Here is a 22,162-nt window from a genome sequence, read left to right on the forward strand (position 1 = left end):
TAATTCTGCTCTTGTGTCTTATGGTCTTAGAAGGAAATAGCTCTAAGAACTTGCCCATTACACTGTTTGACTGTCTGACATCAGCTGTACAAGAAAACCAAGGTGATGGACAGGAGAGCAAGAAGCTGGGGTGGGCCATTCTGCCCCTCTCACTTTTCAGACCATGCCTGCTTCACTCCCTTCTCGTGCTGGGTGATTTTTATTCTCAGCCTTGAGTATGATCCCCAGCAAACTGCCATCCACAGCCCACTGAAGTGAAGGATTCCAATGACTCAGAACTCACAATACTTATAAACAAATTCTCATCTTTGCCGTAAGTGGCTAATGTCTTAAGATACCCATGGCCGGAGATACTGCATCGTGAGAAAACAGTGTTTCTGCGCCTGCTACGAGATATTCTTCTAAACTTCACAGAGCACGGACTTGGAGTCTCATTGAAGGATAAAACGCTTCATCCCAGACTTCAATCTTGCATGTGTTCTCTGCATTAAGGAAAGAGTACTGGCTGTTGCTTTGCAAATGAATGGATTCTGATTTTTTACAAAAGAAGTCGATTTTGTCGGTAACTCAGAAAACATGCAAAAATCACTCCATATGGTAAACACAAGGACGTAGGCACAACACTCCTCGAATTTATTTATTGATTTATTGTGATACAGTGCAGAATAGGCCCTTTGAGTCACGCTGCCCAGCAATCCCTCAATTTAATCCTAGCCTAATCACAGGACAGTTCACAACGTCCAATTAACCTACCAACCGGTACGTCTTTGGACTGTGGGAGAAAACCGGAGCACCTGGAGGAAACCCACGCGGTCACGGGGAGAACATACAAACTCCTTACAGACAGCGGCGGGAATTGAACCTGGGTCGGTGGTACTGTAAAGCAAAGTGCTAACTGCTACACTGCCGCGCCGCCCATTGTAATGAACGGCATGAAAGAAATACTAGATTGATAAGAAAGAATAACAACTTAAAATGGAGAGGGTGGACTAGTTCTGTATGTACATCAAACTTCTGAATTTAATAATTTGGGAGCCTGTTAGTATGTAGGGTGTGGATATAAGTGGGGTGTTTGTAACCTGCGGATGGTCTGTACCAGCGAGACCAAAACCGCACTCAGTAGTGGATATGCAGTCTCACGTCTATTATTACAGTGAGTCTTCCCAGCCCAGAAACTCAATCTCCCTTGCAATAAAGCTGCCAGATCTTGCATATGGTCAGGCCACACTTAGATCCCCTCCAGTTCGCCTACCAGCCCCGACTAGGAGTTGAGGATGCCATCGTCTACCTGCTGAACCATGTCTACGCCCACCTGGACAAGCCGGCGAGCACTGTGAGGGTCATGTTTTTTGACTTCTCCAGTGCGTTCAACACCATCCGCCCTGCTCTGCTGGGGGAGAAGCTGACAGCGATGCAGGTGGATGCTTCCCTGGTATCATGGATTCTTGATTACCTGACTGGCAGACCACAGTACGTGTGCTTGCAACACTGTGTCTCCCTTTCTCTTCACCATTTACACCTCGGACTTCAACTACTGCGCAGAGTCTTGTCATCTTCAGAAGTTTTCGGATGACTCTGCCATAGTTGGATACATCAGCAAGGGAGATGAGGCTGAGTACAGGGCTACGGTAGGAAACTTTGTCACATGGTGTGAGCAGAATTATCTTCAGCTTAATATGAAAAAGACTAAGGAGCTGGTGGTAGACTTGAGGAGAGCTAAGGTACTGGTGACCCCTGTTTCCATCCAGGGGGTCAGTGTGGACATGGTGGAGGATTACAAATACCTGGGGATTTGAATTGACAATAAACTGGACTGGTCAAAGAACACTGAGGCTGTCTACAAGAAGGTCAGAGCCGTCTCTATTTCCTGAGGAGATGAGGTCCTTTAACATCTGCCGGACGATGCTGAGGATGTTCTACGAGTCTGTGGTGGCCAGTGCTATCATGTTTGCTGTTGTGTGCTGGGGCAGCAGGCTGAGGGTAGCAGACACCAACAGAATCAACAAACTCATCGTAAGGACAGTGATGTTGTGGGGATGGAACTGGACTCTCTGACGGTGGTGTCTGAAAAGAGGATGCTGTCTAAGTTGCATGCCGTCTTGGACAATGTCTCCCATCCACTACATAATGTACTGGGTGGGCACAGGAGTACATTCAGCCAGAGACTCATTCCACCGAGATGTAGCACAGAGCGTCATAGGAAGTCATTCCTGCCTGTGGCCATCAAACTTTACAACTCCTCCCTTGGAGGGTCAGGCACCCGGAGCCAATAGGCTGGTCCTGGACTTATTTCATAATTTACTGGCATAATTTACATATTACTATTTAACTATTTATGGTTCTATTACTATTTATTATTTATGGTGCAGCTGTAACGAAAACCAATTTCCCCCGGGATCAATAAAGCATGACTATGATATATTCCATCTGTTTTTTTTCCCCACACCACTTCCTGTCGGCTTTTCTTCCTCACTCACTCATACCTCCCCCTGACCACCGTGCGTGTAAGCAAGATGTGGTATTTGCACACTGCATCAGGAGCCTTGGTCTCCAAAACAGTGAGAGAAACTTGGAAAATCTTTAGTTCCTCTCTAAATGTGTAAGTTGACCTGATAACTCCCAAACAGAAGAGATTTAGCAGATCATAAACAGAAAATTGTGTTTAAGCTGGAAATCCTAGAGAATGCTAGAGAAACTCAGCGTGTCAGTGGAGAGGAATAAACAGTCGACGTCTCAGGCCAGGATCCTTCGTCAGGAGTTAGGAAATCGTACGGAAGTATCAAGAATGATCCTGATGAAGGGCCTCAACTCAAAATGTTGACTGTTTATTCCTCTCCATAGATTCAGCCTGACCTGCTGAGCTCCTCCAGCAGTTTGTGTGTGAGATTCTGCACTGCTGGAAGTTGCAGAGTTCCTACCAACGTTTTGGGTGCGTTGCTCCGATTGCAGCCGCTAGTGCGGAAGGGACCCTGACCTGACGTGTTCTCTGCCTAGCCCGGCAAGCAGCTCTAACCGTACTAAAGGTGCTCCTTACTCTCTGCAGGTTCAACAGTGTTTGCTGAGATACAGGGTGTTATTGATGCCTGTGTGAAGCTGACTGGAATGCCAGACCTCACCCTCTCATTCATGGTACGTCTTCCTGGTCCATGTACGGGCTGATAAAATATTTCATTCTACTTGTGTCCTGCTTGCTTATGGCTCATGTTTTATATAGCCTTCCATCTGCATACTTTGTCATTTTATTTCTGTTGAACAACTGACCCTTTATGAGCCCTGGTTTTGGATATTCAGCCAAAGAAAAAACTGCTAAGGCAGCTTCTATAAGAATTTTACACATTTCAATGAGATCACTTCTCGTTTTTCGGACGATTAGAGAGTACAGACCCAATATTCTTTACCGTTCCTTCTAAGACATGCTTCCCCTCTCCATCCCTTCATTTGGTTGAACCTTCACAGCACATTTTAATTTTTTAGAGATTCACGTGGCCAAGTGGTTAAGGCATTGGACTAGCAACCTGAAGGTCGTGAGTTCGAGCCGCAGCCAAGGCAACGTGTTGTGTCCTTGAGCAAGGCACTTAATCACACGTTGTTCTGCGACGACACTGGTGCCAAGCTGTATGGGTCCTAATGCCCTTCCCTTGGACAACATTGGTGTCGTGGAGAGGGGAGACTTGTAGCATGGGCAACTGCTGGTCTTCCATACAACATCGCCCAGGCCTGCACCCTGGAGAGTGAAGACTTTCCAGGCGCAGATCCATGTTCTCACAAGACTAACGGATGTCTTAGAGATTCAGCAGGGTAACAAGTCCTTCTGACCAAATGATCTCATTCTGTCTAATTACACCCATATGACCAATTAATCAGCTAACCCTTGTGTCTGTGGAATATGGGAGATCAGGCCAATATATGATATTCTCAGAATAAGGTTTAATATCACACTGACATGTTTTGTTGATTTTTTTTTGTTTTGAGGTAGCATTGCATTAAAAAAAATAATTACAATAAGACGTGTGTGTGTGTGTGTGTGTGTGTGTGTGTGTGTGTGTGTGTGTGTGTGTGTGTGTGTTTAGTTATTTTGTCAATGTGGAGCCGAGAGAATGTTTGTAAACCTAGTGGGAACAAAGGATGTTGGGAATAGTGAGGGTGGAGCGCCACGGAGGGGTGTGGGACAGGTGGCAGAGAAGAAGTGCCGGGCTGGTGGTGGAACTATTGCAGACACACCCAGCCCTTAGACACAAGGCAAGGACATTTGATTCCACATACAATTGGTTTATTGATCATTACAGAATGTCTCTCAGGTGCTCCTGGATTTTTTTTGTTTGTTTTTTGCACCATTCTCTGTAAACGCTAGAGACTATTGTGTATAAAAATGCCACATGATCAACAGTTTCTGAGATATTCAAACCACAACGTGATTGCACTAAAAATCATTCCATAATCAAAGTCACGACATCTCTTCCCCATTCTTATGTTTGGTCTAAACAGCAACTAAACCTCTTGACCATGTCTGCATATTTCAGTGCATTGAATTGTTTTGATATTTACTGGGGCAATCAGGTATAACTAATGAAGTGGCGACTGTTTATATCACCATATACTCCCTGATATTCATTTTTTTGCAGGCATTCACAGTAGAACAAAGAAATACAATAGAATCAATGAACCACTAAATAGAATTAAAGAAAAATTAAATTGAATCAATGGAAATCTGTATACGTATATCCTCTTGAATTCTCTCTGCCTCCTCCTTACAGCACAAAGGCTATCCAATATTATCAGCAGACTTGGATATATTATAATTGGTCCCTTCACCCATGGTGAGATACAGTGGATTCCAACTATGAGCGTTGACCTCTAGTGGATGGAAGTAGTGGTATACATAACATGACATTCTGATTGGACTGTTCATTTTGTTACAATTGCAGAATCCTCGGCTATTGGACGACGTCAGTTTCCACCCCTGTGTCCGTTTCAAGAGGTGGGAGTCGGAGCGAATCCTTTCTTTCATACCACCAGATGGGAATTTCCGGCTCCTGTCCTATCACGTCAGTTCCCAGAAGTAAGTGGCATGTGGCTGGTGTAGAGGGATGGAAGGACCAAGACTGGTGCTCTTGTGCAACTTTCCCTTGCAACTGTGGACTCCATGTTACTCCTGGACCGAATATGGGTAATCTCAAAAACGCAACAGATACTGAAGAAGGCCATTTGGCTGCTCTTGCCTGCTTTGCTATTCATTAGATCTTCTCTCTCAGTAGGAACCACACAGTAGCATTGTGGCTAGTGTAACACTGTTACAGCACCAGCAGCCTGGGTTCAATCCCACCACTGTCTGGTAAGGTGTTTGTATACATCACCAGCAGCCTGGGTTCAATCCCACCACTGTCTGGTAAGGTGTTTGTATATTCCTCCTATGACCTTGTGGGTTTCCTCCGGATACTCTGGTTTCCTCCCACGTTCCAAAGACGTATCGGTTAGTGGGTTAATTAGTCACATGGGTGATTGTGGGCGGTGTGGGCTTGTTGGTCTGGAAGGTCCTGCTACCATACTTTATCTGTAAATAATCTCAGCCTCATTTGTACTGGAGAGCTTGCAGGAGATTCGATAAGTTGCTACCTGGGGTGGGGTGCTCCAGTTATGAGGGGAGGCTGGATTGTCTGCCGGTTTTGCTTGGCGGGGAGGATGTCTGGCTGGGCATAGATAAGGGTCTAAATCAAATAATATAAATAATAACTGTCTTTTTCCAGAGCAGAGGTATCTAAAGCTGAAGGCTTAGGTTTATGATAAGATCTAAGGAAGACTGCAGGCAATGGTTGAAATTAGAAACACACAGGCAGAGAGGGTGCTGGAGGCAGACTCACAGCATTTACAGTGCCTTGAAAAAGTATTCGGCCCCCAACCCTTTCTTCACATAATTGAGTTTTACAACCAGGGATTTTGATGAATTTAGCTGAAAATTTATTTGTGAATTACATGCTCTTTTTTTTTCACAGTACAGCCCAATAAACAGGGGAAATTGCAAAGCAATGGAAAAACTAAAATGTCAGCAGTTCAAAAGTATTCATCCCCCTTGGCTCAGTACTTAGCTGAACCACCTTTCACAGCCTGAGGTCTTTTTGGATATGTCTCTATTAGCTTTGCTTATTGTGATGGAGCAAGATTTGCCCATTCCTTCTTGCTGCATTGCTCAAGCTGTGCTGGGTTAGTGGGGAGCAGCATTGAACAGCAATCTGGAGGTCTTGCCAGAGATGGTGAATCAGGTTGAGGTCAGGACTCTGACTGAGTCACTCAAGGACATCAATTTTCTTCATTTGAAGCCACACCATGGTTGCTCTGAAAATCTACCATACTGTTGGACCTTATGCAGAGAGGGTATTTAATCTTATGAATTCGTTGAAAACAGGTGATCCTCCAATTTTATGCATCAACAAATTGGGTGAGTTGGTAAGGTAATATACAGCATTGAACCTGAGGGAAGTTAGCATAGAAATTACAAAGGGGTTGAGTACTTTTTCAGCCTCACAATTTTGATTTTAGACCTTTAGTAAATTGTTGACAGATTTTGGAATTTTTCTTTTGACTTGACATGATGGACAATATTTTGTAAATTTGATCAAAATGATCCTAATTCAGTATATTTTAAATTTAGAAAATGAGACAGTAAAATGTGAACCACAAACACGAGAAAATCTGCAGATGCTGGAAATCCAAGGCACAACACACAAAGTGCTGGAGGAACTCAGCAGGTCAGGCAGCATTTATGGAAATGAATAAAAAGTCGACATTTCAGGCTGAGACCCTTCTTCAGGACTTTTCAGTCCTGATGAAGGGTCTGAGCCTAAAACAACAACTGTTTATTCATTTCCATAGATGCTGCCTGACCTGCTGAGTTCCTCCAGCACTTTGTGTGTTTTGCTCCAGTAAAATGTGAAAATAGTTGTAGAGACAAATTACTTTTTCAAGGCATTCTATATAGACAAACACATTAATTACCAGATGCAGAGGCTGTTGGCAAGATCCTAGTAATGAGGTTAGTATAGTGACTACTCGTGGTCAGCAAGGACACATGAACTGTTGCTCCACTGTATAACTCCATGAACACTTACCTGCATAGTTCTAACTTCCTTAATTCCGGTAAAAGCTTGACCCAATGTTACAAGGAGTAGTTGGAGAACTAACTTGTCACTTCACTCCTCAGCACAATAAATTTTATTGCCAATGGGAAGTTTTCAGGTCAAATGGATTTGTGCCTACCTGTCACAACCTGCTCCCTTCCTTGGTCCCCCAATCACCTCGCACTCCTTTCTCTCTCCTCTCAGTCCCGATGCAGGGTTTTGACCTGAAACTTCCATAATTCCTTCAGCACCCTACCCCCAGCAGAAGCTGAGTTGTCCCAGCAGGCAGTTTGTTGCTTCATGATTCTGCATTCCCCTGTCTTGAAATGTGTTAATAATGTTCACCATTTAATGCATAAAGTTTAACCAAATGATCAAGAAGCGTTAACGAAATGATCATCTCACCTATTTACACTCTGTTCCGAAAAGTCGGCAAACCAAAAACTTTCTAAAGGAGAATAGTGTTCACGACGTTTCCCTCGTGACCAGTCGCCAGAATCCGCCAAGAGGGCCACAACCTTCTTGTAGGGTTTGGAGGCTTACGTGCCTCAATGACCCAGAAAGCTATGTTGGCTCATTGCTGTTGTTCCTCTCCGGGCCTTGTGACGCATGGGGCAGCATTTATCTTCAGCACTTGTCTGTTTTTTTTGTGAGGCCGAGTTGCTAGCTCGAAACTCAACCCAGCACAGATGGAAAGCGTGCAAGGAGCCGACCGGATTCGGAACCCAGGACCATTCGCCTTGAAATCCAGTGCGGACGCCACTACGCTACCAGCCAGCTGGAATCAGCACCTTGTACTTTGACCTGTTTAGCATGGGTGACCCTACTAAGAGCCAAAGGGCAGGGGCCAGACTAAGAGTGGTCCACCGGTCCTCCTGGCTCTGGGGTTCAGCTCAGGCTAACCACCCTGACAGCTAAAACAAAATTGTTAGGAAACAGCAATGAAGAACCCTTCTGCATCCGGGTCTCCACCAGGGATTTGCATAACTGACGGTAGAGAAAGCTACTGACGTGATGAAGGAAGCCCTGAGCCCCACCAGAGATGAAAGACCTTCGTTACTGCCCTAAAGACCAGCAGCCTAATTTACAGTGCGGGAGCTTTCTGACTTGTACTTAGTGGATCAGTCAGTCACCAGAATATCAAAATCTGGAACATATTTTGGAAAGTTATATTTGGGTTGACTTATCCTCTACCCATCTCTCTGTGTAAAATATCTGCTGAGCTTATCTCTCGTGTTGGCTCATTTGACTTTTGATATCTCCCCTCGATATAATTTGTTTTTTATGATGTGATTAGAATCTAGAAATAAATTCTACATTGTTTAAAGTTGCTCAGATTAGAGAAGCTGAGTTCTAACGTGTTGAATCCAGTAAGTACAAGTCAGAAAGCTCCCGCACTGTAAATTATTTCAACAAACTGAAGGCACTTTCTATATTGTGGAAGTTGTACTAGGGTTGGGCAGAAATAAATGCAGGTTTTTTTCAATCTGCAATAACCTTGGCAGTAAAGATCAGAGGCTGCCTGGTCAGTCTTGCTGGTTTAGTAGTCACCGTACAGGTAGTGGTCACCTGACTATGGGCAAGCCCGTACACATGATCAAGTGCTTGGGAGACCGACAGGATGGGGTGGGGATGGATCTTCCAGCTGGTGCATGGCTGCGAACATCTTCTGCCGGGTGGGAATGGGGTATTTCCGTGAGCATTCACCCCCCCCCCCACCCTGCACACGCACTTCCTGAACCTCAGCCCAAAGGGGTGGCTGGGTGGAGCCGCGCAGACTCACTCCCTCACTCAGTGAGGCGTGTTGGCAGCTGCTGTTCCCTTACCAACTTGCTCTCCCGTCGCCACAGTTTTTATTCATTTCTGACTTACAGCTGGTTTGAGTTACAAACAATCCTCAGGAGTGGAACCCTGTCTCCACCGGAGAACTGTCTGTATCTATTATATTTGCATCCAATGGAGACTTGGTTTAGAAATACACTAGGCTGTTCTGGCCCGGGGAGCCTGGCTGCCCAATTACACCCATGTGGCCAATTTACCTTCTATTCTGTACGTCGTAGAAATGTGGTAGGAGACGGAAGCGCCTGGAAGAGAGGAACGTGGTCACAGGAAGAACACACAAACTTCTTACAGAAGTGGAGAACTGAACCCGGGTCATTGGCACTGTGATAACATTCGGCCGCGCTGCCACTGAGAGTGGATCTGTATCTGTTGAACACGAGACCTCTCTGTAATATTTCCCTACTCCCCAGGCATGCTTACGTGGAGCCTCTACCCTCTAGAAACCCAATTAGCTGTTGGATTTAGTTCGATGTTAGCATTAATGATCAGAAACCAATTGGGGTGTTGTAAAAACTGACTTGGTTGTTCAGTGGTCGTCAGCAGAGGACTTGTTCCATTCCTCCTTACTCAGACCCAAACAACGTGGTTGACTCTTGAGTTAAAAAGAAAGAAGTTAGTTACTGCCGGTTATGCCGCTGGTGTTTAGGGCAGCAATGAGGGTCCTTCATCTCTGCCTGTCCTTGGCCATCTTCTCACTCATGTAAATCTCAGGAATACCGTCACACCCGGATATAGGGTTTTTCATTGCTGTTTCCATAACAATTTTGTTTTACCAGTCAGGGTTGTTAGCCCTGAGCTGAACCCCCGAACCTGGAGGACCGATGGGCCACTCTTAGTCTGGCCTCTACCCTTTGACCTGTTTGGCATGGGTGACCCTACCAAGACCCAAAGCATAAAGTGCTGACTGCAACCAACACAGGTCTCCGGCTCATTGAGGCACGCAAGCCTCCAAACTGCAACAAGGTTGTGGTGCTCTTGGAGGCTTGATTCAGAAAGAAAGAAAGATTAGCGTTATTTATCACATGTACATTGAAACATACGATGAAATGAATTATTTGCATCAAATTAAATCAGCAAGTATTGTGCTGATCAGCCTGCAAGTGTTGCCATGCTTCCAGTGCCAACATAGCGAATTGTGGGCGGGCTATGTTGGCACGGCCACAACTCACTAACCCTGACCATTCATCTTTAGAATGTGGGAGGGAACCAGAGCACTGGGAGGAGAAACACACCCTCATGGGGAGCAAGTGCAAACTCCTTACAGACAGAGGTGGGAGTCGAACCCTGATCGCATTCTCCCCTGAAATGGTCCAGCAGGGACAGTTGGGGAATAGCAATAAGTGCTGCCTTTGGTAGTGACTGCCTGTGAATTTTAGTAAATGCAAACAGAGAGCCTTGTACAAAATCCTTCACTCTGCCTTGCAGCTTGGTGGCCATCCCCGTCTACGTCAAACACAACATCAACTTCCGGGATGGCAGCTCCACGGGGCGATTTGAGATCACCATCGGGCCAAAGCAGACGATGGGAAAGATGTTGGAGGGGACTATTGTGACCAGCCAGCTGCCAAAGGTGGTACTGAATGTGAATCTCACCTCCACGCAAGGGAACTACACTTTTGACCCCGTCACCAAGGTAAAGAAGAGTCATCAACCTGAAATGTTGATTTGGTTCCATTTCCACATATACTGCCTGTCCTCTTGAGTATGTTTTGCCCTTTCTATATAAGAATGACCTTTGTAGGAGCCATGTATCTATTCTCTCTGTATCATATTTTGTGTTGTACATTTAATTTGGGGTGTGGTAGAGCAATGAGTATAGTCACATACTCTTTCTCTTCGTGGGTTAGTCTTCTTGAGAGTTAGAGACAACCAGGGAATCTTTTTTTTTTTGCTAGCTGCTAACTTATTTTAGTTGCACTTGTTTTGCTTATTTCATTATTTCGTCGTTTCTAATATCGCTATGAGATCATTTGTCTCTGCTGGTTTCTTAACAGTGTATCAAACTTTCTCCGACATGGAACCTAGTTATTCTGGAAGCCTGTCATAAAGGCAACTCCCATACTCAGTCTCTCAGTGGTTTGATTTGTTTCCAAGTGACCGCTATGACCTTGATGTTAAGGGCAATTCTTTGGACTCTGTTTGGTCCATTTTGGACTGGTATATGGGTAGGAAAATTTTAGAGGGATATGGGCCAAGCGCTGGCAGACGGGATTAGCTTTGACAGGACCCTACAACCATTAGTCTCCTGAACCAGTGTGGATAACTTCACTCACCTCAACCCTGAACAGATTCTGGAACTTACAAACTCACCTTCAAGGACTCTGCAACGTGTTCTCAGTACTTGTGCAAAAGGAGACAAATTGTGCAAATAGAACATTAGTTGTTTGTCGGTCTTTTTTTTTATGTATTGTTCTTTATCTTCCTGTAACTGCCTACAAGACGACGATTCTCAGGGTAGTATATGGTGACATCTACATACTTTAATAGTAAGTTTACTTTGACTTTGACCATGGTCAGCATCACTGTTCCCTCTAAGTTGCGCGAATGTGCAGCCACACAGTAAATGAAATGCTCCTGCACACATAGCCTTTGTTGCCATGCAGTATAAAGGCAGTTTCTTTATATGATGTTCATATAATTTTGAAATCTAAATATAATTGTGAAATACCCTGTAATTAATTATGTTCTCATAAATATAATCCATTAATTTTCTAAATACTGAACTTACCACAACCTTTTAGTTTGGAACATTTTAGAGCTACAAAGTATTTACGTTCAATGTTTTAAGTTACAACTTTGTTTCAAATTGTAAAAATAAACACAGAATGGAAGTTGGGAGCTCATTGTTAATAAAGAACCAGCCCACTGAATGTGGACACTGTTTAAAATATCACGCATTTTAGGTGCCATATTAAAATTTCCTGCTCAGAGCAATGGTTGGTCCATGCCGCTGTAAAGAAAAAAGAAGGAGTGTTAGTCAGCATGGAAAAGTTGGGCTGAAAAGCGTGTCTCTGTACTGTATGACTATAAGCATGGTGGTAAAATTAATTGATCTGGTTCAGGGATCGTAGTAGGCCACCATAAATCCCAGGGGATCATGGGTTTGTGCCTCTGGTGGACTGTGTCCTCTCCAGTGCACGAGTCTGGGCGGGAAGATTTGAAGAACCGGCTGTTGCCCTTGCAGTGGGGTCCCCCTCTCCACCTCACTGATGTAGTCCAATGGAAGGGCAAGTGCCGATACTGCTTGGCACCAGTGTCGTCGCAGAGGTTGCCAGAGTGGAATTGTAAGCAACATCAAACTGCCTGAGGGACCCCAGCTCCGGATTTCTTCCTCGGGGTTTACTCCCGAAGCCTTTCCCGTGGGTGGGTATGGCCACAAGGCAGCGCAAGTTTTCCTTCTAGGCGGGCTGCCGTCCAAGGCTGATGAGCCCCACCTGCCGGAATAAATGCAAAAGGTAGGTCATGTGAATGCTCTCTGTACTTGCATCTACCACAGGAGATCCAGTATACTGTCAGTAATGTGTTTGTGTTACTGATCTGACCTAACGGTAGATCTTCTTTCCCCTGAAATGTTGCAGGTGCTGACGTGGGATGTTGGGAAGATCAATCCTCAGAAGCTGCCCAGTCTGAAGGGGTCCATGAGCTTGCAGACAGGGTCGCCCAAACCTGACGAGAACCCCAACATTAACGTCCAGTTCAAGATCCAACAGTTGGCCATATCAGGTACACCCAACCCAGCTGGGTCGACGCGTCCTGGCTTGTAACACGTTCAAACTGAGCTGACTTTGTTGTCACGTGCACCCTGCGGTGAGGTACAGGTACAAAGAGACACTCACTAGCATCGGCAACACAGGCACAGAATATACATTATATAAGACAGTGAAGAAAACAAGGCATAAAGTTGTACAGTGCTTCGGCACTGAAATGGGCCCTTTGGCCCATCTAGTCTGTACTAACTGTTTGTTTATTTAGAGATACAGGACAGGCTCTTCTGGCCCAACGAGCCACACCACCCAGCAACATATCTATTTACCCCTCGCCGAATCGGAGGGCAATTTGCAGTGAGCAATTAACCTACTAAGTGGTATGTCTTGGGACTGTGGAAGGAAGCTGCAGCACTCAGGGAAACCCGTGCGCTTACGGAAAGGACCTCGAAAACTTCTTACAGGGAGCATCAGAAGTGAACTCTGCCTCGAGCTGTAATAGCGTTGCGCTAACTGCTACGCCACCATGGTGCCCCGTTATTCTGCCTCGTCCCATCGACCCACACCAGGTCCATAGTACTCCAGAACCCCCCCCCCCCGCCATACACATACTTACCCAAACTTCTTATACCTGCGTCCACCATGTCTTGTCCCACACTCTGAGTGAAGTAGCTCCCCGTCAGGTACCCCTTAACTATTTTAACTTTCACCCTTCTCCTATGACCTCTAGTTCTAGTCTCACTCAACCTGCTTGCATTTATCCTATCTATATTCCTCAAAGTTTTGCATACCTCTATCAAATCTCCCCTCATTTTCCTATGCTCTAGTGGATAAAAGTCCCAATGCATTCAATCCTTCCTGATAACTTAGGTTCCCCCAAGCCCCAGCAACATCTTTGTAAGTTTTCCCTGTACCCTTTCAATCTTATGAATGTCTTTTCTGTAGATAGGTGATCAGAACCGCACATAATAAACTAAACCGCAGTTCAAGCCAAGTCCACGGGGTGGTGCAAGAAATGGCCTATAGCATTCCGTTGATGAGGTAGGATTAGGTTTGGGAATATCAGTTGAGGAAAATATCTGTTTCTTAACCTGGTGGCATGGTACCTTCTGCTCAATGGTAGCTACGAGAAAAGAGGGCAAGGAAGAGATTTGTATTTAACTAGCTCCTTCCACTTCCTTTGCTGATGATTTGCTACCAGCAGAATTCTGCTGTAGCTTAAGGAGATGGGAAAAGTATAATGGAGATTTATGAGGCTGGTCAGTAATGGTATCAAGCAAGATCTTGCTGTCTGTGTGTTTTCCCCATGACCTCTCCACTTTCCTCCCAAGTGCTCTATGATGCTTCTAAATTCCAAGAAGTATGCAGTTTGGAAGGATTTCTTGCCCATAGTGAGTGGTTCAATCTGGAGATATTGATGAGCATGATGGTAGAGTAGTGCGAGGCACAGTACCGTACGGTTTGCGTAATGCTATTACAGCACCAGGGACCTGGGTTCAATTCCCACCGCTGTCTTTAAGGAGTTTTCAGTGTTTCCTCTGGTGAATCAAAGAATCATAGAAAAGCACAGCATATAAACTAGTCCATGCCGAATCATTTAAGCTGCCTAGTCCCATCGACCTACCTACACTGGGACCATAACCCCCCCCCCATAGCTCTACCATCAATGTACAGTACTTATCCAAATCTCTTAAACGTTGAAATCAAGCTCACATGCTCCAGTTTCCTCCCACATTCCAAAAGTGTATGGGTGAGAGAGTTAATTGGTCACATGAATGAAATTGGGTGGTGTGGGCTCGTTGGGACAGAAAGCCTGTTGCTATGCTGTATCTCTAAATAAATAAAAGGAGGGATTGATGTAGGAATAGTGCAAGTGGGTGCCTAATGGTCAGTATTGACTTAGTGGGCAGAAGGGTCTGTTTCAGTGCTGTGTGACTATGATTTTATGGAAACTAACTTTAAAAGATATTCACAGAATGCAAAAGGATATTGGCCAAGTTATGTTTTTTTAAAAGAAGGGTGAGGGATAAATATCACCAGGGAGTGGGATAGCTGCCTCGCTTTTTAAAAGTTTTGCATAGGATCCTTTACCGCCTCCTAAAACACATACCCCTCCGTTAATGGTCAGGGTCCATGGCAAAGTCTGGGAACCCCTGTCCCAAAATTAGTGACCTCAGCTCGGTGTCCAGATGACAACACTTCCAACAGTGCACAGCTTGCTTCATACTGTCTGGTGGGTCAGCCTTTTGTTGAAATTGGACGATTTGCTGTAACAGCCTGGGGTAAAAGGGAGAGAGATATAAGATGGCAGAGTACATAGAACATAGACTAGTACAGCACAGTACAGGCCCTTTGGCCCACAATATTGTGCCGACCCCTCCCACATGTTGACCCTTGATTATCCTAGGCCATAACACATAGGAGTAGAATTGGGGAGTTTGTCCCATCAAGTCTGCTCTGCCATGGCTGATTTATTAACTCTCTCAACCCCATTCTCCTGCCTTCCTCATGTAACCTTTAACACCCTTTCTAATCAAGAATGTGTCAATCTCTGCTTTAAATGCACCCAGTGACTTGGCCTCCAAGGCTATCGGTGGCAATGAATTCCATGGATGGATTCACCATCCTCTGGCTAAATTCTTAATTCTTGATTGTTGTTTATACTTCTTAACTACTGTCCCACTGACCTTGTAGCCTGTTCTTGGCACTGCCCCAGTAAGCGCACCAGTGTCCTGCAGAACTGCCCACCTATCAACATAGCACTCCCCCAGGGTAACACACGCACAAAGTGCTGAAGGAACTCGGCAGGTCAGGCAGCATCTGTGGAGAGGAATAAACAGTCGACATTTTGAGGTGGGACTAGAATAAGGTGTGTAAAGGGGTAGGAGTTCAAGATAGAAGGCGATAGGTGAAGCCAGGTGAGGGGGAAGATATGTGGCTAGAGGAGGGGGCGGGTGAAGTGAGCAACTAGGACGTGATAGGTGGAAAAGGCTGAAGAAGGAATCTGATAGGAGAGTGTGGCCAAAAGGGAAGGTGATAGGCAAGTGAGAAGGGAGCCAGAGTGAGGACTGGAAGAAGAGGGAAGGGGGAGGGGGAAATTACAGGAAGTTGAAGAAATCGATGTTCATGATCAGGTTGGAGGCTACCCAGATGGAGTATGAGGTGTTGCTCCAATCTGATAGTGGCCTCATTATGGCAGTCGAGGAAGTCATGGACCGACATATTGGAATGGGAATGGCCAGTGGAATTAAAATGGTTGGCCAGTGGGAAATCCTGCTTGTTATGGAGAGAGTGAGGGTGCTTGACAACTCTGAACTAAGCCCCGGTTTTTTTCCTAACCAGAGAAAACTTCTTCGATCACTGAGCAACTTTGCTGAGCACCCACATGAAGGGGTTAATTGCTGGCAAGCGGTAGGCAGCTGGGGTATTAATGATTAAAGCTGTTAGGATTTCAGAACTCCATTAAACATCTCCATCTAGCTCAAGTGGCACACGGCCGTAAAGATCCCTGGCTGTCTTTTCTTGAGTAGGCTGTGTTAACACTCGTGATGCCCAAAAACAAAACTTGCTTAAAGCTCCAGAAAGATTTCCTGGTGATAGAAATCAATTTGTACTTACTGCCCCGTTACGCCACTGGCGTTTAGGGTAGCAATGAAGATCCTCCATCTCTGGTGGTGTTCAGAGCTTCCTTCATCGTGTCAGTAGTTTCCTCTCAGTTTTCACTACTGGCAGCCACGCAGGTCCCGGGTGGAGACTCAGGAATACCGTCGCCCTCAGATGTAGAAGGATTCTTCATCGTTGTTTCCGTGGCTATTTTGTTTGACCAGTCAGGGTTGTTAGCTCTGAACTGAACCCTCAAACCTGGAGGAGCGGTGGTCCACTCTTAGTCTGGCCTCTACCCTTTGACCTGTTTGGCATGGGTGACCCTACCAAGAGTTAAAGCATAAAGCCCTGAGTACAGCCAACGTAGCTCTCCAGGTCATTGAGACACACAAACTTCCAAACCACATGACAAAGTTATGGTTCTCTTGGAGGAAATCAACTTTGTATGGACTTATAAGCTGATTGCATTGAATATGGGAGAGGGTAGACCCATAGGGGAGGTATTTAAAATTAAGGGACATTGGTTTGCAGTAAGAGGTTCAGGGGTTTCTTCACCAAGAGAGTGGTTGGAGTCTCAAACATACTTGCTGGGGAGGTAGTGGAGGCAAAGGGTCTCAGCATTTACGAAGCATGTACAAGGTATAGAACGCCTTTGACTATGTGTCAGTAAATGGGAATGTATACGTAGGGGATTAATGGCACGATGGGCTGAAAGGTCTTTTTCTATAAAACTAGGCTCTGTCAAACTAGTTCATTTTCCTTTACCTTAGGGGAAGGAACTGGTGCTTTTTATTAGAATTGGGATAATGTCTTTCCTTTGAGAAAGTCTAGGGTAGGGAGGGAGGGAAGGGAACGGAATGTCGACTCAGACCATCAGAGGCCTGTGTTGGGCATTTTCATGCCTTACAAGGCGCAGATTGGAAGTCTGTATGGGGCGCCACTCCTCGCACAGACTAGAGCAATGTGTGATTAATTGTGTTGCTCAAGGGCACGAACATGCTGCCACAGCTGAGGCTCGAACTAGAGACCTTGAGATAACCAGACGAACGCCTTAACCACTTGGCCACGTGCCCAACACAAGGGTAGAACACAACACAAGGTCTAGGATAGAAGGGCACTTAATACTATGAAAGGCTCCTGTCCAATCAACAGTGGCACGGATCTCAATGAATAGGATTGAATTGGGTTATGAGAAAGAGTCTCATCGACTCTTTATTCCCCTCCATAGTAGCTGCCTGGCCTGCTGAGTTCCTCCGGTATTTTGTGTTTGTTCGTCTAGATTTGCAGCATCTGCAGAACCTCTTGTGCTTGATAATTGAACTTTTTTTTAAACAAAAGGAAGGTTTTCTACATCACTGCTTAGCTTTTATTTAGAATCAGTTGGATACTTTGATGCAGCTCCAATCACGGAATACCACTCTTAATTTTGATTTCTCGAGCACTACTGTTCTGACCTCTGGGCACGACTGTAAGTGGGGTGCCACTTCAGTTGGGGGTGGTCATTTCAAAGTGAAGCATCTGCAAGCGGAGTAGATTTGTACCCGCTTTTTCAGTCTCCCTAGCCCCTTCAAAGTCCGTAAAATACCATTCGGTTTCTGTCTCCTGTGATCTACAGCGGCCCACTGACGAGATCCTGTGCCGCACTTTCTTTCAGGTCTGAAGGTGAACCGACTGGACATGTATGGAGAAAAGTACAAGCCGTTCAAGGGCATCAAGTACATGACGAAAGCCGGCAAGTTCCAAGTCCGCACATAGTGGCTGCTCCGAAGACACTTGCTCCCTACGGCCATGAGAGTTTTGTTCCCTGCCTGCCTGCTTCCCGGTCGGAGTTACCTTTTTTTTCCTTTCTTTATTATTGCTTCTTGTGTATCGATAGAACCACCTTGGTGGTTAGCTGCACTTCCAAGGAATCCAGCACAGGTTTAACCATCAATATTGTTGGTATGAACCAGAGGTTATAGACTTGAAGTCAAGTTGGTGATGCCTGGGACTAAATGCCCTCTGGAGCAGCAGCTACCGTCCTCCATTCCCGTAACGCATTCACGTAAATCATTGATGGAGGTTCTCAAGAGGTACAGCTGCAACCACAATACATGCTGTCCATGGTAAAGTTTAACATCAGTTTCTTCTCAACACTACATTGCGAGAAGTCTACCTTTAACCCGCATGCTAACAGGCAGCAGCCTTCCAAAAGCTGAAAAATGTGTGTTAATTATGTTTATGTTACTGGAGTAGAAAAGAAGTTACGGAACAAACAAGCACACTGCACATTCCCCAGCTTTGTGTGTTGGCTGGGTATTGGCACAGTAATTTAACTTTGTCACTATTTCAGTGTGCTCGAGGATTTACGAGGGTGCTAATTTAGTTTTATGCTGTTATAAGGACACTTGATTTCCACAGGATATTTTTCTTAGCTTATGTAAGATAAAAACAGAAGATGCTTGGGAACTGCTCGGCAGGTCAGGCAGCATCTGTGGAGAGTGAAATAGCGTGAGTGAATAAGTTCTCCTCTGTTCTGAACTTGAACTCAAAATTCTCCTCACATTCTGCCCCTGCCCGCTGAACCACCCCAGCCTTCTGGTTTTTATTTCAACGTGCAGCATCTGTAGTGGGTTTTCTTTTTTGTGAATCACAATGTAATCCTAGCTTCCCGGTCATCGAGCAGCGCTTGCTGTTCACCTGACAACAATAAACGTCTCTCTGTCGAGTGAATTACCCCTGAGAGAAACGGTCTGGGCACCTCTTTTGCCTATTCTGACCTGGCAATGCTGAATTAGAAATGAGACCTCAGTAACTGCTGGAACAATCCTGAATGTGGACGTTGCAATGTAGCGGTGAAGTCATTCTTTTGCCCTGCTTGGTTTCTAACCTTTTCGCAGGCCCGTTGTAAAGCTCCCACTGCAATCCTCTTTGCTGAGTGTGTATGTTGTAGTGCCCCATCAGGACCAGATAAACTCTTGCCAATGAAGTATAATTTTCAATCCTCGTCTGTGCTCCGAAGCAAGAATTCCTAAGCTGAACGTTTGCTACGCTTTACATTATCAGGTGAACAGACCTATATGGGAAGCAATGATACCTTGTCGCTTAACGTTTACCCAAACCCCTGCATTTGTGCTGCATTTGTTAAGGTTTTGGTGTTGTAACCTTGCATTGAGTTGTACTCTATTTAATGTTAATGTAATGCCCGCTATTCTATAGCCCACTGGTGGCTGTGAGAAAAGTATTGTGTTTTAACAAATAAGTCAACGAAGGGATTCGGCAGGATCTTCCTGGAAAGTACAAGACTGTGAATAAACTATTTGTTGCTATTGCAAATGTAACAAACCCAAAATATGCAGCCGGAATTTCTGTATTTCTTTTCATGAGCATCAGATTAAGGCATGGGTTCCATGGACCCCTTGCTAGATGGTGTTACTCCGTGGCATAAAAAAAGGTTGGAAATCCCTGGATTAAGGTGTAGTGTATGGTCCGAGAAATGACTTAATTAAAGAGCACCTTAAAGATTATTCTCCTGTGATCAGGCAAATGATGGTGCTGAGAGTGGCCACTATGGTTTTAATTATGTGCCTCTAGCCGAGGGGTTCCCAACCTTTTTTTATGCCATGGACCCCTACCATTAGCCAAGTGGTCCCAACAGGGAACCCCTGCTCTTTTTTTCACCCTATAAGAGAGGTGGGGCCTTTTCTTATCCGCATGTTGCTTTGTGAAGAGATTGAAGCATTTGACTCTGCTCCATTGGGCCAAGTGGTACATTCTGCTCTAGATTTCTTCATGACCTAACATTCTGAGATGTTTCGAGTTCGACTGTGCAATGCAGGTGACCTGAAATATTTCCAAGAGTAAAATGCTGACCACAGAAAGCGGATTCCTCTCCGAAGTCTCATTGGTGACATAAGCAGGATTTGCCATGTTAATTTCCTGTTGAGATGGAACTGAATTATTTGTGTGTGCAATACCTGACTTGCCCCTTGCAGGTGGTACAGTATCTTAATTTATTGTTTGGATATATTTAAAAGGATGATCTTTACTGTACACTTATCGGATGTTGTTAATAGAGTATGAACTGTTACCGGAGCAGGGCAACCTTGCCTGGGAAGCCTGTTCATTAATGTTTAGCTTTAAATAAAGTAAAAGTTTGTTATGACAAAGTGCCAGTGAAATTTTGTGTTTCTATTAGCTTCTCCTTCTCAATGATGTTTTCCCTGGAATCCTGGATGTATGCAGTAGTCCGCCAGGTTTGCCATTCATAGATTGTAAAAACCCTAACACGGATCCCGCTGATCAAGCAGGTTCAAGTAGCATGGAGATACTTCTAGTTCCCTCACAGCTTGACAGCTGGTAAAGCTGTGGGTGGAAGCGCAGCCAGCTGTCAGTTTTGATGTGGTGGCAAGGATTTTGTGTACTTCTGTCTACCTGCACTACACTTTCTCTGTAACTGCAGCAGTATATCCTGAAGAAAGGTCTTAACCTGAAAGATCAGCTGTTTATTCATTTCCATAGATGCTGCCTGACCTGCTGAGTTCCTCCTACATTTTGTGTTTGTGCGTGTTGCTTTGCATTTCCAGCATCTGCAGACGTTCTCCTATTTGGTGTATCTTGCATTCTGTTTACATTTTACTAACTCAGTGTAATTACAGATGGCATGACCTGCCAGAGTGGCACACAAATCCCAAGCTCTTCACTACGTCTTGCGCTGAAGAGGTTTACCAAGATGCTTCCCGGATTAGAGGGCGTGTGTTATCAGGAGGTTGGACAAACTTGAGTTGTTTTCTCCAAAACACGAGATTGTGCAGATTTTGGAAATCAAGAGCAACGGGCATGAAATCCCAGAGGAATTCAGCAGATCAGGCAACATCTGTGGAGGGCAAGACAACATTTTGATCCGAAACGCTTCATTAGGACTGAAGTTTTCTCTTGAGTGGCGGAGGCCAAGGGGAGACCTGCTAGAAGTGTATAAGATTGTGATTGACAAAGATGGAGTACACAGCCTGTATCCTTTCCCAAGGCTGAAATGTGTAATACTTTCCGACATCTGCAGAATCTCTTAGTGGAGGCACTGCCACTCTCTCACACTGCTCCACAGGAGCCCTAAGGTTGGGCCTGGATTGGAGAGTCCATCTGGAGTTCAGGTGTGGGTTGGCCGTGAACATCCTTTACATCCCCATGACCTGGATGAATTTTTCCACTCTGTCCTGTCTGCGGCTGGCACAAGTGGCAACTTGTTCAAAGCTCTCCACATTCCTTCTATCAACAAATGCAGCACATTAAGTTCAACTTGGAAATATTGTTAAAATAAAAGTAGGGGCAGGCCATTTGTCCCTTCCATCCTCTGTTGTTCAATACCATATTCCCACCCAAAGTTCAAAGTAAATTCATTATCCAACTATGTATATGTTCCCATAAACTACCTTCGGATTTATTTTGAAACAAGAGAAAATCTGTGGATGCTGGAAATCCAAGCAACACACACAAAACACTGGAGGAACTCAGCAGGACAGGCAGCATCTGTGGCAGGGGTGGCCAACCTTTTACATTCCATGCGTCAATTTTTTCACGATTTCAGGTGCGCCATACAACTCTTGTACCCCCATTCAATTCTTGTAAAAATATGTTAGAATAGAACTCGTGCGTGAAAAAATCGCATCTGAACTCGTGCGTGCAAAAACTGACGCATGGAATGTAAAAGGTTGGCCACCCCTGATCTATGGAAAGGAATACAGTCGATATTTCAGGCCGAGACCCTTCTGAAGGGTCCTGCTGAAGACTCTCAGCCTGAGGTGTCAACTGTACTCTTTTCCAAAGATGCTGCCTGGCCTGCTGAGTTCCTCCAGCATTTTGTGTGTGTTGTTCAGATTTATAGGCATTTACAGGAAAATAAATGAATACACTAGAATTTATCAA

At 45.0% G+C, this 22,162-nt stretch overlaps 1 protein-coding gene across 1 annotated transcript in view; it reads left to right on the forward strand.

Annotated features, from left to right (window-relative positions):
* Positions 1-20,410, forward strand: part of LOC140201865 (AP-3 complex subunit mu-2) — a 47,351-nt gene extending 26,941 nt beyond the window's left edge. The window contains exons 4-8 of the mRNA XM_072266611.1: positions 3,044-3,129; positions 4,926-5,059; positions 10,380-10,587; positions 12,533-12,677; positions 17,916-20,410. Of these exons, the coding sequence (XP_072122712.1) occupies positions 3,044-3,129; positions 4,926-5,059; positions 10,380-10,587; positions 12,533-12,677; positions 17,916-18,016 (674 nt within the window). The 3' untranslated portion in view covers positions 18,017-20,410. The remainder of the gene's footprint in view (positions 1-3,043; positions 3,130-4,925; positions 5,060-10,379; positions 10,588-12,532; positions 12,678-17,915) is intronic.
* Positions 20,411-22,162: the final 1,752 nt, after the last annotated feature.

The sequence above is a fragment of the Mobula birostris genome, chromosome 8 (assembly GCF_030028105.1).
Source record: "Mobula birostris isolate sMobBir1 chromosome 8, sMobBir1.hap1, whole genome shotgun sequence".
Classification (NCBI taxonomy): Eukaryota; Metazoa; Chordata; class Chondrichthyes; order Myliobatiformes; family Myliobatidae; genus Mobula; species Mobula birostris.